Below are 12,961 nucleotides of genomic sequence, written 5' to 3'. Positions count from 1 at the left end.
CACTATCCCATTTAGCCCTATTAGCCGGGTAGCCCTTTTAGCCCATCAACCCTCGATCCATATGACGTAACTTTCCACCCTATTTATTTACCACTCATTTCCCTCTTCTTTTCTTCTTTTCTTCCTTTCTTCCTTTCTTCCCTTCTTCAACGATTCCTTTTTGTACATAACCTATCGTACAGGTTCTACGAGTTCAGCCCCTGACAAAAATTAGCGCAGTTAGATAGACCACTTCCTATTTCTATTTCTTCTTTTATCAGTTCCTGGTCAGTAAACTGTAATCGATCTAATTTATTTTGTATTTTGTTTTTCAAGTATTCTGGTTCTTCTAGGTCGTATCTCACGATGTACCCTCTTCCCCTGTGTCGTCTGTCTATAAAATAATCTATTGCGAAGGAGTTTGTTCTGGCCCGCGAGTATGCACGCTATACTAGCTGCGATGAATCACGAAATTTCTGGAGCTGATGATTTTCACACTACTTGCATATTCAATTTAATATTTATCATATTTCTCTGCTGTTATTTTTAAATCATTTTATCCGCAGTTATGCTGTTATTCAATCATGTCATCTCGAGGTCAGAAACAGATACGCACGATGGAATAAATTTCGATGTGCACATTACATTAAGATAGCGTACTGTTTTGCCCGTCACGTCGATCAATGCATAGTGGAAACTGGATCCCACTGAGAAGATCTTGCTCCTGATCAGCATCCCTCTCAGTATCGCCGTCACTGAGTCCATCAATACCTCAAGTGCGTTTGGAAGGATCTCCGACGCTGGCATCATGGCGATTGAATAGATGGTTGACCGTTAAGCCGAATTTTTTATCATGCTAGTATAGAATCAAAGCGGTCCAGCTGTACCTTTCGTGAATATAGCAGCGTTGGTATGCCCGATTCGGACAAGGATGCGACCCCGAAGTTAGGACTTCATTGAAAAAAGCTCGCGTTTCGCACTCTTCGCTAGTATCTTGACGCCCAGGGTCCTAGGCACAAATGAATTAATACGGATTCACCACCGGCGCACGTGACAACTTGAAATATCCTGGCTGCAGAGTCTGAAAGATGCCATCTGGGTCATACTTGACAGCGATCTGCTTCAGGCGGGCTTTATTAGTCTCACCATAACTGGCAATGACATCCTGAAACTGGCTGGCGTAGTTCATATAAATCCACTTGTTATAGACACCCATACTCTTGGCCTTAGCACTAACAGCGTTCCAAAAATCGTTGAGAAACTTGTAAACCTTATCGTCATCCGCAGCATCCTCCCACCAGAACGAAATCTGCAAGAGATGAATAGGCCCCTTGGACGCGTCAAGACCCAATGCATTTCCTCCGTAATTCGTCATGTTTTTCAAAATTGGCTCAGTCAGGAACTGGTAGACCAGCACAGGGTAACCGCCTTTCACGCCATCTGTCTGATGCAGCACGGAGAAGTAATAGTCACAGGTCCACTTGGCGAATTCCTCATTGAGATACGCAGAGATTGACCAGTATATCTCGCGCAGCCCGTTCGGGTTCTGTACGTCAATATCCTTGCAATACTTGACAAGATCCTTGGAGGTCGTCGTGTCCGCGATGGATGGGATGGATCTGATCTGTCGGTAGATCGGAGGGTCGGTCTCGTTTTTCGCGTAGGTGAGCTCGGCCGCGGCCATGTTTATTCCATCCCTGCGAATGAAGGCGACATAGTACTGAGCATTGCCGTCGGCCGGGGATTCGTGAACGATATCGACAAAGGCTTTGATGACAGGGCCAAATTGCCCCTGCGTGAAGATTCTCGTTCCTCCACGCATCATCGGGCTAGGAATCGTATAGAGATTGAACTTGGTTACAAGCCCCAGGTTGTTGCCGCCTCCGCGCAGACCCCAATACAGATCGGGTAATTGAGTCTCACTGGCGGTGACGATATCACCGTTGGCAGTGACAACCTGTGGTCGTATTAGGAAACTCACAGAAGAAAACTCAGTGTGTGGGAATATCTCACCTCAAAGCTTTGGACATTATCTAGAGCCCACCCATACAGGTTGGAATAGAAGGAGATGCCACCGCCAGTAATGAGTCCACCGACGCCGATGCCAGAAGCACGACCCCCAATAACGGCTAGGCCATGTGGTTGGAGAGCTTTGTAGACTGAGTCCCATACATTACCAGGACCGATGGAAGCCACCGATTTGTCCTCGCTGAGAGTCACTTCATTCATATCCTTGAACCAGATGGTGATCCCGCCAGGGCTGTTGGACGCGCCTTTAAACGCAGCATGGCCACCACTTCTAGCGGCGAATGGGCACCTTGTGAGACGCGACAGCAGGACAACGGCAGAGACATCGGTGTTTACAGCAGGTGTGAAAATACAGCTTGGCTGAACCTCTTGATGGGCGGACCAGAACGATTGGGTGAAGTTGCTGTAGGCCGTGGTGTTTGGGGTGAGAACTTTGCCGGGGCCAAACCTGGATTCCAATCTAGTGCACTGGAAGAAATTACACCTTGTTGTAGCTAAATATTCGGATCTCGTACTTACCGCGTCCTGGCACCCGACTTCGGTGGATTGTATGGTCCCACTGCCCTGGGACTGGATGATTGAGGAGTCGATACCATGGCTGTCTAATGCCGTCGCAATATCAAAGTTCTTGGACTCAAGGGAGATGCTCTTGGCCTGCACGAGACTTGAACTGCAGACCGCTAAATAGGCGCCTAGGAATTTCCACGGAGAAGGCATGATGGTCCTTATCGCAATCTCAAACCTGAGATGCTGAAGAGGAGAAAATGAGAAAACAAAAGAAGCAGAATGCAGGCTAGTGTCATAGCCCAGTCGAGTAATCCAATCTCCTCTCTATTATCGAATATACTAGGTACCTGCGACAAGAATATCAAACATGACGGATTCGAGGCGTAGGGAATATTACGTGGTCAATATATCAGTGAGCCATACGGCAACTCATATAGACCATATGTGCGGCTGAGCCGGTACTGCTGGGGTGTAAAAAAATCAAAAGGACCTAATTAGCGACCCGTCCAGGGAGACAATGGGGTATTCACGTAGTGTTATGTCACAGTCATTTCTTGTTAGAAACTTAATTTTGATTCCGGTGAGTTTTATTTTTATTGGCCACTACTAACCAGAATGAAACTATCTCTTAGCTTAAAGCTGGGTGCCTAAATGTGGGGTCGCACACCCAGTAATGGTATTCCCATTGACTAAAATGCGAAACTGTCAGAATAAAGCTAGTCCACATTTTAGAAATAGTCATGACGTGGTTGAAGATGAGGGGTCAGCATAAACATATATATTCAACATACATTACTGAAGCTTATATAGAATTGCAAGTATAAATCTGACAGAAGCGTAGAGAGGAGGTTGGATCCACGGCGGAGCTGTGGGTCAAATATTACAAAAGCCCTGCTTTCTGTTAGATATACGACTATTCCCGAAGAGGAATTAGAGTACGATTGGTAAAAAGGTCTTATTTGAACAAATTGGGCTGGTTGGGCTCTTCTTGATTATTCTCTTCTTGGTTATTCTTATTATTTTGCTGTGTGCTCCGCGGGAGTTTTACCCCACATGATTCTAGTCCACCAACGGCCATATTATTTGGCACTTTCTATATATGTAGCGTTCAAAAGCACTAATATATAATACTTACTCTATATTTCACAGTCTATGGGCAGCTATATTATAGAAAAATTAATCCAATTTGTATGTACTATTGTTAATTTAAGGGCCATAATGTATCATTTACGTGTAATAAAACAAACTTCAAATAGGGGAGCTGAACTACTTTTCAAGTGATAGTGAATAAAAGTGGCATCATCAACCCTCAACCCTCACCGGCTAAAAGGCGGAGTCGAAGGAAAAATAGAGTCGGCGGAAGTTGAATCCGACGATTTGGCCGTTTTACCAATTCCTTCCTTCTTCACATTTTCGAACATAACGTCATCGACACTCTGTTCGTCATCTGCACTTGCTTTCTTTCCAGTCTCCCTAGAGGCCTTTGCAGCCCGCCCAGAGAGTGGTTCATTCGCACGGGTACCCTGGGTAACGGCCAAGAACTTGCGAGTATAATCGTCCTCTAGAATCTTAAACTTGGTCTTTTGCTCGGAACCCAGGACATCATCTACAGATAGCCCGCGGTCACCGCCAGCAGATTCGTCGTTCAGGATGTCGTCGACGCTACTTTTGTCAGCCGGAGGGGGGGTAATCACAGCCTTCGCCCCTCCCCCTTGCAGATGGCCTGAGAGTCGGTGGACACGACCGCCCGGCCAATGCGCAACACCTTATCCTTGACAAAGTCAAGGAAGCCCTCATCAATGTCCTCAGGGTCCGTGTGGATCAACAAATCGAGGCAAGATTGGCCCAGGAGAGTACGGTACGGTACGTCAGCTCCTGCAGCTGCCCGTCCACGCCGTCTGCTGCCGGGGCTGACTCCCCCATCACGCTGCTCAAAATCGAAAGACCGACGGGAGCCAGCTTGGACACAATCCGCGAGAGTTTGAGACCGGAATTGATCAAGTCTCCAAGGATATCAAACACCGCCTCTTCGTCGGGCACGAGTTTTGTATCCGAGAGCAGTCGGGCAGCTAAAGCTTTGGTCTCCTCGTCAGGATATGAAATTGAGCTTTCGCTGGTGACGAGAGCCCCTTTCGATTCAGAATCCCCATTACTGTCTGCCCTTGTGTCTGCGTCTGTAGCTTGCCGAAGAGCATCTAGTGTGATCTGCACGGCTGGTTCCTCCATGCCATGGAGCAAGTGGGGACCCGTCGGGGCGACCTGACTACGAAGCGCCTCGTAGGACTTTCGCCATGCACTCACAAAATTCTCCATGATCCTGATCCCTTTACCGCTCAGGAAATACTGCAGACAGCCCTCGGCAAGCAAGGCGCGCTCAGAAATAGCCAGTCCGGGTCGGAAGAGCCCGTGGCAGTCGTCCGCCGTTCTCCACCGCCGACTCGTACACATAGCCTACATGCCCAGCACCGCCCCGTTAGGCCCACAGAACATCGTTCCGTTGGTCAGGATGGTGGTAGGGATATCGCCCTCCATCTCCTTTGCTACCCTCTAGGCATGGACGAACCCCGTGGCGCCCGAGGCATTTCGCCGGTCGCAAGGGGAACGCTGTAGTACTCGATATATTTCCGAACAGCATCAGGCGTAGGCGTCGTGCTTCCAAAGAAGAAATTTACAATGTTGTCATAAGGGTTCAAATAGCTTTTTCCAATGGGCCTGGCCATGTTCATCTGGAAACTCCCGGCAACATGGGTTGCGAGCGGCGTTAGGGTGTTGCCTATCCTCTCCAGCACCGGAGAGCCCGATTGCGCCGCATAGGCGGAGATGGTTATGCCAACTGATTTTGAGTGTCCCGGAGATCAAAATTGACGTTGGCGAATTGCTCGTACATACAAGAGCCGGACTCATTCTCGGAGGACTTGTCCGCGGGATAGCCCACGACGCCCGAGTTCTTGGTGCCGCTTAGTGGAGTTGGGATGTACTTGAAGGCGTGACCCCGGTGAACTTGTCGCAGAGTTTGACAATGGCAAAGTCATGGACCCGCTGGCACCCAGTGACCCAGGCGCTGTGAGTGACTACCTTCGCGCCAGACTTGCACTGGACGTCGGCAGTGTCCACAGAGCTCTTTTCCTTGTAGCCAACGTATGCCTTGATATGAGACACTCAGCCCTAGTTATTCTCTCAGTCGTAGACGTAGTGGGAGATCATCCTTTATTAGCCATCCGGTGCCGGCAGCCCAGTGCTTGTCGTTACTCGCCTGGACGTGATAGTGCATTTGGAACTTGACGATGGCTGAAGGTGATGACTAATTAGTTGCTAAATGGAGTGGATGGTGTAGAGTGAGCACATATACTTGTATCTGCCCTTCAGACCGTTGTCGCTAACCTTGATCCGTGTGTCCTCCAAGACCACCTCGCTTAGCTTGGTCAAATTCTTCTCAGATGAGAATGAGGGAGTCTTTGGACGCCGATCTTCCACGCGCACATCTCAAGCTGGGTGTTCGGAGCCTGGTGGAGTGAGGTTACGGTCAAGGTGCTAGTCAATGCAGTAGAAACTTATCCTGGCGTTGGAATTTGACTTCAGAATGCCCTTATAAAAATCGGACACCGCGGGACCGCAGAGTGACAGAGTGAACACCGCCTCCACCATTATGAGGACTGTATGTTTCTTCCGCACACTATCTTGCAAAAGCGGCGTCGCGGCATCACCGTCTTATACTCTTTGATTGTTTCTCAAACCCTAATGCCAAGTAATTAGCGCTAAAATATATAGGGAATAATTAAGGACTAACTATATTCCGAATAATACCTGTCATTGTTGGAACAGTATAATACTATGATGTCATGTAAAACTTGTGTACCAGCTTGTATGGGCGATCCACGGGTGACTGGAAGCTTCTATGTAAAGTAACGCAAACTGTAAGAAGTGGCGACAGACTGTCAACAATCACCTCCCTGTTCCGATCTGGCTTTTCACGCACTTTGAGTTATGCAGGAAGTTACTGAGTGGTGTACCACTACACACAGTTGCAAAAACGGTGCACGAGTCTTGCACTCTTTGATTCTTTCTTGACCGTGGCGCTAGTCCCTATATGGCTAACCTTAGCAATTTTCATCAATCAATACTATTTTTGGACATAGAAAAGCAGGGAATACTCCCTTTATAGACTAGCGCCCTGATCAAGAAATAATCAAAGAGTGCAAGATTCGTGCACCGTTTTTGCAACTGCGTGTACAGTTGATATTGTTATCCTCCAAGTCCCTAGTAGGCTACCGGCGTGTAGCTGGTATAGTGTTCGTCTGCCACCCATTCCTTCCCCTGAGCGAATGATCATAACACTAGCTCTTTGTTGTGGAATTCAGGGGAAGTGATGCGCAGGGAGCTATTCTATCAGCTACAGGCCAACTAGCCTAAATAGGAAATAGATGTCATTCGGTGGAAACACCAGGAATCGCAGTATCTCAACCAATTGAGCCTACTAAGCGGTTCCCTATATTCTTATTGCGGTGTTCGACTAACTAACCAAGGATTGAGGGGTAGAATGGATCGTCAGATACTTCCTCACCGCCAAGTCGGGCGGATATAGTGTTTCCGTAACATTCTTCAAGTGATGTCTTTGTCAAATGCAATCCAGTTGTTGATGCATTCTCGTGCCGTGATATAGCCCCTCTTCTAATAAATACCGGATGACGCAATGTCGGATAACTCCGCGTTAAGTGGAAGGAGATCACCTGCACATCAGCGCGGTCTGGACGACGATGTCTCTTCCGTGTCATCGTTCGAGGATCATGATTTTCAGAAATTAAGGACATGAGCGATATTGTGGTTTAAGTGCAGAGTAGTTTTGTTGCTTAATTCCATATGAATCGTAACTTTAGCTCGATTACCTATCCATTTCCTGTGTCACAGTTACTGTACCTGATCGATGTCTTAGTTTTGTAGCTTCTGACAGTACTTTCGTCAATAAGCGATAAGGCGGAATACGATCTATGAGGATCCAGAGTAATAATATCTGAACTCGATCAGGTAGATCGTAATTATATCGTCAAGTCCAGTCGCTCTTCATTGGTTAGAGAGGGTTAGGTGCCGAATACGAGGTTTGCCTCGGTTATGGAGAAACGCCTGTTGCCAAGGGAAAAAAATCGCTAAATTGAGCAACTACATCCCCTTTCAATCTTGCAAATACCTTTCAATTTGCAGTTTATAGGCTAGGACACCCATATGTGAAGCCGCGAAACGTCTTCAGACTATATACCTCGACAGAACGCCATATCTTGGAAATGGAGAAACTATGCACTGGTGGCAAGACTCTCCGCCCAATTGCTCAGGTTGTTAGTATTCTTTCTAGGAAGCCGTCACTTGCGGCGTGCATCCAAACTGTACATCTTTCTCCCTGGGAAACTTATCTGGGATTTAACTCTGCCGAAGTTGAAAAAGCGTTGGATCTATGGAGAGAAGACCTGCGAATCAATGGCGAAGATGAGCAGCAAGAATATTCACAGGATGGCAGTGTCCGTCTGAAAACCTTTGACTTTAGCCCGCTGCATGAACAAGCAAAGCGCGTGACCCGTTCTGAAGATGAGGCAAAATTTTGGATGGATGAAATCAAGATCGGAAATGCAGATGCATGGATTGCACTGCTTCTCACCCTCTTACCCAACCTCCGACAACTAGACGTGGCGTTCCCCTACGGCTCACTTTGGCTCCACTATGTCATGAGATGGGCAAGAACTGGACAATTTGGCTCTATTATGGCATTCCCATCACTCTCGGAAGTTTATGTGGACTGGGATAGAGAAAACACTTCTATTTGTCATAAACACCTAGTACCTTTCTTCCTATTGCCATCAATGCGCCGGTTCTACGCGTATAATCTTAGAGGCGGGTCAGGCTATGGTTTCGATGAGATATCGAATTCAACTGAGACAGCTGGAACGTCTTCTATTACACATATTGAAATCGACGGCTGCGATGGGCAGTGGGACCTGTTGAAGGTGATAAGCTTCTGCAAAAATCTCCAATCTTTCAAATACAACCACCGTGGATGCCAGGGATTTGATCCGCATGCTATATACAGGGCCCTACTCCCTTTCAGTGAAACAATCGAGACAGTTTGGCTTGATATTCAAGAGCGTTTTCCTAGACACGGAGACAATCACCTTTGCGACGACCCACTCCCTTCCTTCAGGAACTTTACTGCCCTGAAAACACTCCATCTCCGAATGAACAGCTTGTCAATCTTTGCTCCCAGATCTGGGGAGGATCATTCCGACATATCTTTTGCGCAGACACTTCCACCTTCGATTGAGACGCTGCAGGTTGCCGAAACAGGAAACCCCAGCGATCTTCAGATACTTGCCCAAAAATTACAGCACCATGTGGATCATGACTTGGATTCCACGCCCACGCTGGCACAGATTGACTTCAGACCTTCGCTCAATTCACCAGAGACGTCAGAATTTCTGGAGAACATGGCCAGGGTTTGCGCGAAGGCAAATATCAAGTTTCATGTATGTGGTATATCTGGCGGCCGAACTACGTGGGGTGCTGCCGGATTTACACCACGTCTTTATGTGAAAAAAGGAAGTGAGCAAGATGAATTTATATTTTAAATTGGTTCTTGCATTGCTTCAACCAATTTTTCGGAGAGGTTCCATCCCCCGTAGTAGATCAGTGCATCGCATATATTTCCGGGTCGGTGTAGTCACCAGGATGGTTGGAGCTCGTCAAAGGAGGCACTCCTAGGGGGTGTATTATGGACAGGAAAGGGTAGACAAAGAAATGGAGACCGCCACTTACCAGGAGACAGCATGAGCGTTCAGAGTTACTGTAGCTGGGGCTGGCTGTTTATATCATGTCTCATTAAAAATGAACCCCAGGCATAGATAAAAATGTCCTGTTGATAGAGATGTGATTGTACAGGGGGCATGAAGAAATGCACTGTTGTTGGGATCGGGCAGATGTGATGGTAATCTGAGAGCTCTTCAGGTAATTCATGGGGGGTGATCCGTCGGAAACGGACATTGCTCGAGGATGATGTGGATATGGTTATAACAACACAATTCACTTTTGGATGAATAAGACTCACCATATTAGTCTGGAGCATAGCCTCCAGGGATAGCCTCCGCCGTTTCTAGGGCTAGTCTCCATATCGCAATAAATACACAGCTCATTCTACTCCTCACGCAGTAGAATACTCTCGTCAGACACAAGACCTCGATATCTTTCACATTCAATCACAACGCCAGGCCAAGAATCTAGATCCAAAGAAGTGTGGCCACAAGTCACATCCTACCAAACAACTATACAGATCCAAAAACATAAATGAGATGTAAGCTCCCATCTCTCATGCCCTATACCCCTCCGTAGCACTGGAGGGTAGCGAGTACAGTACATGCATCGCACTGCACAACTGTTCCTATTTGCGTATCGATCCTCCCGCCCGAACGCGTCACGTCCGCCTCCGACAAAAAGTAAAGTAAGGTGCGTCATCTATTACATCGGCCTCTTCACCGCCAGCACGTAGCTGGTTAGTATGTTCGTTAGTACGTTCATTCTAGCTCCAGAGCGGCCCGATCCCCGGCGGTGACAGATGTCTTGACAGATAGACTGAGAACGCGGCTCACATTGAAAAGGGATACTGTGGCCAAAACTCTATTTACTGTTCATGCCACAGCATCGTTCAGACATTTTTGCGGCTTGGCATCCTTGTACGCTCAGTCATCACCATCACAAGAATTACCAGCGAGGGTCTGCACAATGTGGCACCCGAGACTGCCTCCGTCAAAGGTTCGATTTCGATACCGAGGAACAAACTCAAGGTGTAAATGACCAAATTTCTAAAAGTTGGGCGCCCGTAAGCATGTTCTTCTCCTTATCTTTCCTATGTCCGCCTCCAGTCTGCGGTTATGCTTCATTGCTGTCCGCGCTCTTACTCCATATGGACTGACTATTCACTATGCTATCTATTTGCATGCATTGTCGCAAGGGTCCTTACTATTGTTGTATCAAAGTTGCCACGACTGTCGTCGAGCACGGCGGATACTTCCACTCAATCCAGGTCATGATGAGAACCCTGTTTATCCCACCAGGGGCATTTATCACGCTGCCCTAGGACTAGTAGTAAATTACTTTGTATGGTTGGTTAGTTTTGCCGTTCCGGGCTTGGCACCAAGACGTTGTCCGATAGCCTCCTCTCAGCGGGGCTGAGTGTGATGAACTTTCCATGTAACTTCCCACTTGCCGTCCGTGAAGAATCCAAAATCGGTCTATAATCAACACCTCAAACAACTTGTGTTCGTCACTAGACCGCATAAGTAACCAAGTCAAGGCCGCTTCTTCTACAGGGTATTGGGCTACTAAGTTGAAGGTAATAAGTGATCGATGACGCGTTTTCTTCCAAAGCTGCCAAGGAGCATGAAGCAGGTGTGTCTGATTCTTTGAAATAGGGAGCACAGCAAGAGCCTCCGATGGCCGAAACCCAGCAAGGGGTCCATCCCCACGTCCCCATCTGGCGCGCTATTCTCGACAATGACCAGAAAAGTTGGGTCTTGTTCGAACACGGCACCTGCGTGATCTTCGAGGAACCAACAACCGACCTGGCGGCGGATGCCAACAAAATCCTATCCACCTGGGGCCCTGTGATTGTCGGCTCCCCTGCGGCCGATTTCGATGTCATCCATCTCGACAACCCTCTAACGGGCTGGGTAGTGACTGGACACCATCCTGATGTGTTGAACTATGTGTCTCAAGATTCCACGGAGTCAGAGACGCCTGATTTCCTGGTCGGGTTACTAGGAAGAGGAAATCGTGACCAAGATGCTCATTCATTGAAAGTCATTCATATAGAGGACAACCGTATCAAGGGAAACGAACGTAAGGTATAGAAGGAAGTGGTGCACTCTACATATACATTATCTACATTAAGGATACTTGGTGTACAGTGGTTTTCGAAATCAGTATGACGTAACACTATCTAAGAAGTTTAACCTTGAACACATATACAAGTTAAAACCCAGAGTTCGTCGTCGGCAAGGGGACCAAACCTGGAATTGCTCGAACTTTCGTAGAGAGTTTCATGACTGGGTTGACAATGTCAACAAGTCAACACCCATTCTTGGAATAGTCATCAACCCTGACCCTCTTGTTGCGAGAGAAATTTCTCTCGAAGGGCAGTCTGTAGCTTTTTTTCCAAGAACAATTCCCAGTAGGCGCTTGGGTCCAAGACCAGGTCTTCTTCCGCGTCCTTCACTACAGCCTTATTGTTGACGGCGACCCGCCATTCTATGGGTTAATGGATACAGCTTGGTGGGTCCTTGTCGTAGATCTCGTCCTTCTCCCACTCAGACTCCTGGAGCAGTGGTACAGTATTTGGTCCATGTCGGCTTGCGGGATTGGGCTCATCGTCGAGGAGGATAGACGGGACGGGCTACAGTGGGATCGCGTAGTGTAACGGCTGCGGAAGTATCCTGGAGTTGGAGCATATTGTGAACCCTGTTCCCATGGTTCAAGCTCGTGGGGCTGGGAGATATAGTCATCATAATACTGGCCGTCGCTTATATTTGCACCCCATCGGAGGCCTGGAGATTTACATTAGCTTACTTAGGCGGTACCAGCTGGAGGCGGACGCCAGGAACGAGTGGAAGCGGCGGTAGAGAGCAGGAACCACCATATTAGCCTAGCAGCGTTAGTCCTCTACAGTAGCGGCACGGCCTTCGTCGTGCAAGAGGTGGGTGAAGACAAAGACTGCGGATAAAAGGAAGAAAAGGGGGAAGGCCGGGGTGGATCAAGCCAGATAGCCAGATTTACCCCCCAACATCTCTTCGAGAACCCTGCCTAGAACATTCATGTAGATATTTACAGTATTTTACAATGACCTGAAATCCAATACATGATTAGACGTGATACTGCCAAGCAGGGGTTATGCCTGTGTAACCTAATACGGATTAATATGGTTTCGGGTACGGGCCGAGAAACAAAGTGTGTGTCTATAGGGGAGTCTGTTTTCGACTCTCCCTGTATAACTAGACTGTCTTGCTTCTTTCTCTTAAGCCATGGATTTTCTTTATAAGCTCTTCGGGGACCTTCCAGAGGATGTTTGGTACGACTTGAGGGATTTCCTAGTCCGATCAATGTTAACCGCCTTTATATTACCCTCCTTGCAAGCGACCATTCCGGTGATCTTAGATACAAAGAAAAAGAATTTTTCGATTCTCTTTAGGATGGTTTTAAATATAACAAAAAAAAGTATAAGCTTTTCTTCCCCTCTGGAATCACTGTTAACATATACAAGGTTATTACCGGACATGAGGTGGCATATATTCCGCTAAAAAGGCTGTTTTCTTAGAAAAATAGGCTTGAATTACAGTACCACTTCTACCAAGGCAATGGATTAAAGGTACTTAAACTACTAAATATTATCGGAATTGGCGGCCCAGCAGAAAAATGGGGG

General features: G+C 47.4%; 4 protein-coding genes across 4 annotated transcripts; 1 reads left to right on the top strand and 3 right to left on the bottom strand.

The window, feature by feature from the left end:
* Positions 1-1,003: 1,003 nt before the first annotated feature.
* Positions 1,004-2,724, bottom strand: ATNIH1004_008175 (FAD-binding oxidoreductase; the record flags this gene model as incomplete). Its single annotated transcript, XM_033572788.1, has 3 exons — positions 1,004-1,936; positions 1,993-2,475; positions 2,527-2,724. 3 exons carry the CDS (start codon positions 2,722-2,724, stop codon positions 1,004-1,006), a joined length of 1,614 nt encoding a protein of 537 aa, XP_033423340.1.
* A 1,106-nt stretch (positions 2,725-3,830) lies between these two features.
* Positions 3,831-4,962, bottom strand: ATNIH1004_008174 (uncharacterized protein; the record flags this gene model as incomplete). Its single annotated transcript, XM_033572787.1, has 3 exons — positions 3,831-4,176; positions 4,209-4,318; positions 4,372-4,962. 3 exons carry the CDS (start codon positions 4,960-4,962, stop codon positions 3,831-3,833), a joined length of 1,047 nt encoding a protein of 348 aa, XP_033423339.1.
* A 92-nt stretch (positions 4,963-5,054) lies between these two features.
* Positions 5,055-6,159, bottom strand: ATNIH1004_008173 (uncharacterized protein; the record flags this gene model as incomplete). The annotated part of the gene is made up of 5 exons (XM_033572786.1): positions 5,055-5,347; positions 5,404-5,461; positions 5,506-5,658; positions 5,896-5,996; positions 6,066-6,159. 5 exons carry the CDS (start codon positions 6,157-6,159, stop codon positions 5,055-5,057), a joined length of 699 nt encoding a protein of 232 aa, XP_033423338.1.
* Positions 6,160-7,790: 1,631 nt separating this feature from the next.
* ATNIH1004_008172 (uncharacterized protein) lies at positions 7,791-11,479 on the top strand (the record flags this gene model as incomplete). The annotated part of the gene is made up of 3 exons (XM_033572785.1): positions 7,791-9,020; positions 10,959-11,385; positions 11,454-11,479. 3 exons carry the CDS (start codon positions 7,791-7,793, stop codon positions 11,477-11,479), a joined length of 1,683 nt encoding a protein of 560 aa, XP_033423337.1.
* Positions 11,480-12,961: the final 1,482 nt, after the last annotated feature.

The sequence above is a fragment of the Aspergillus tanneri genome (assembly GCF_003426965.1).
Source record: "Aspergillus tanneri strain NIH1004 chromosome Unknown AapTan_6_pilon_pilon_pilon, whole genome shotgun sequence".
In the NCBI taxonomy this organism is placed as follows: Eukaryota; Fungi; Ascomycota; class Eurotiomycetes; order Eurotiales; family Aspergillaceae; genus Aspergillus; species Aspergillus tanneri.
Note: the sequence above shows the minus strand (reverse complement) of the source record. Positions and strands in the feature narration are given on the sequence as shown.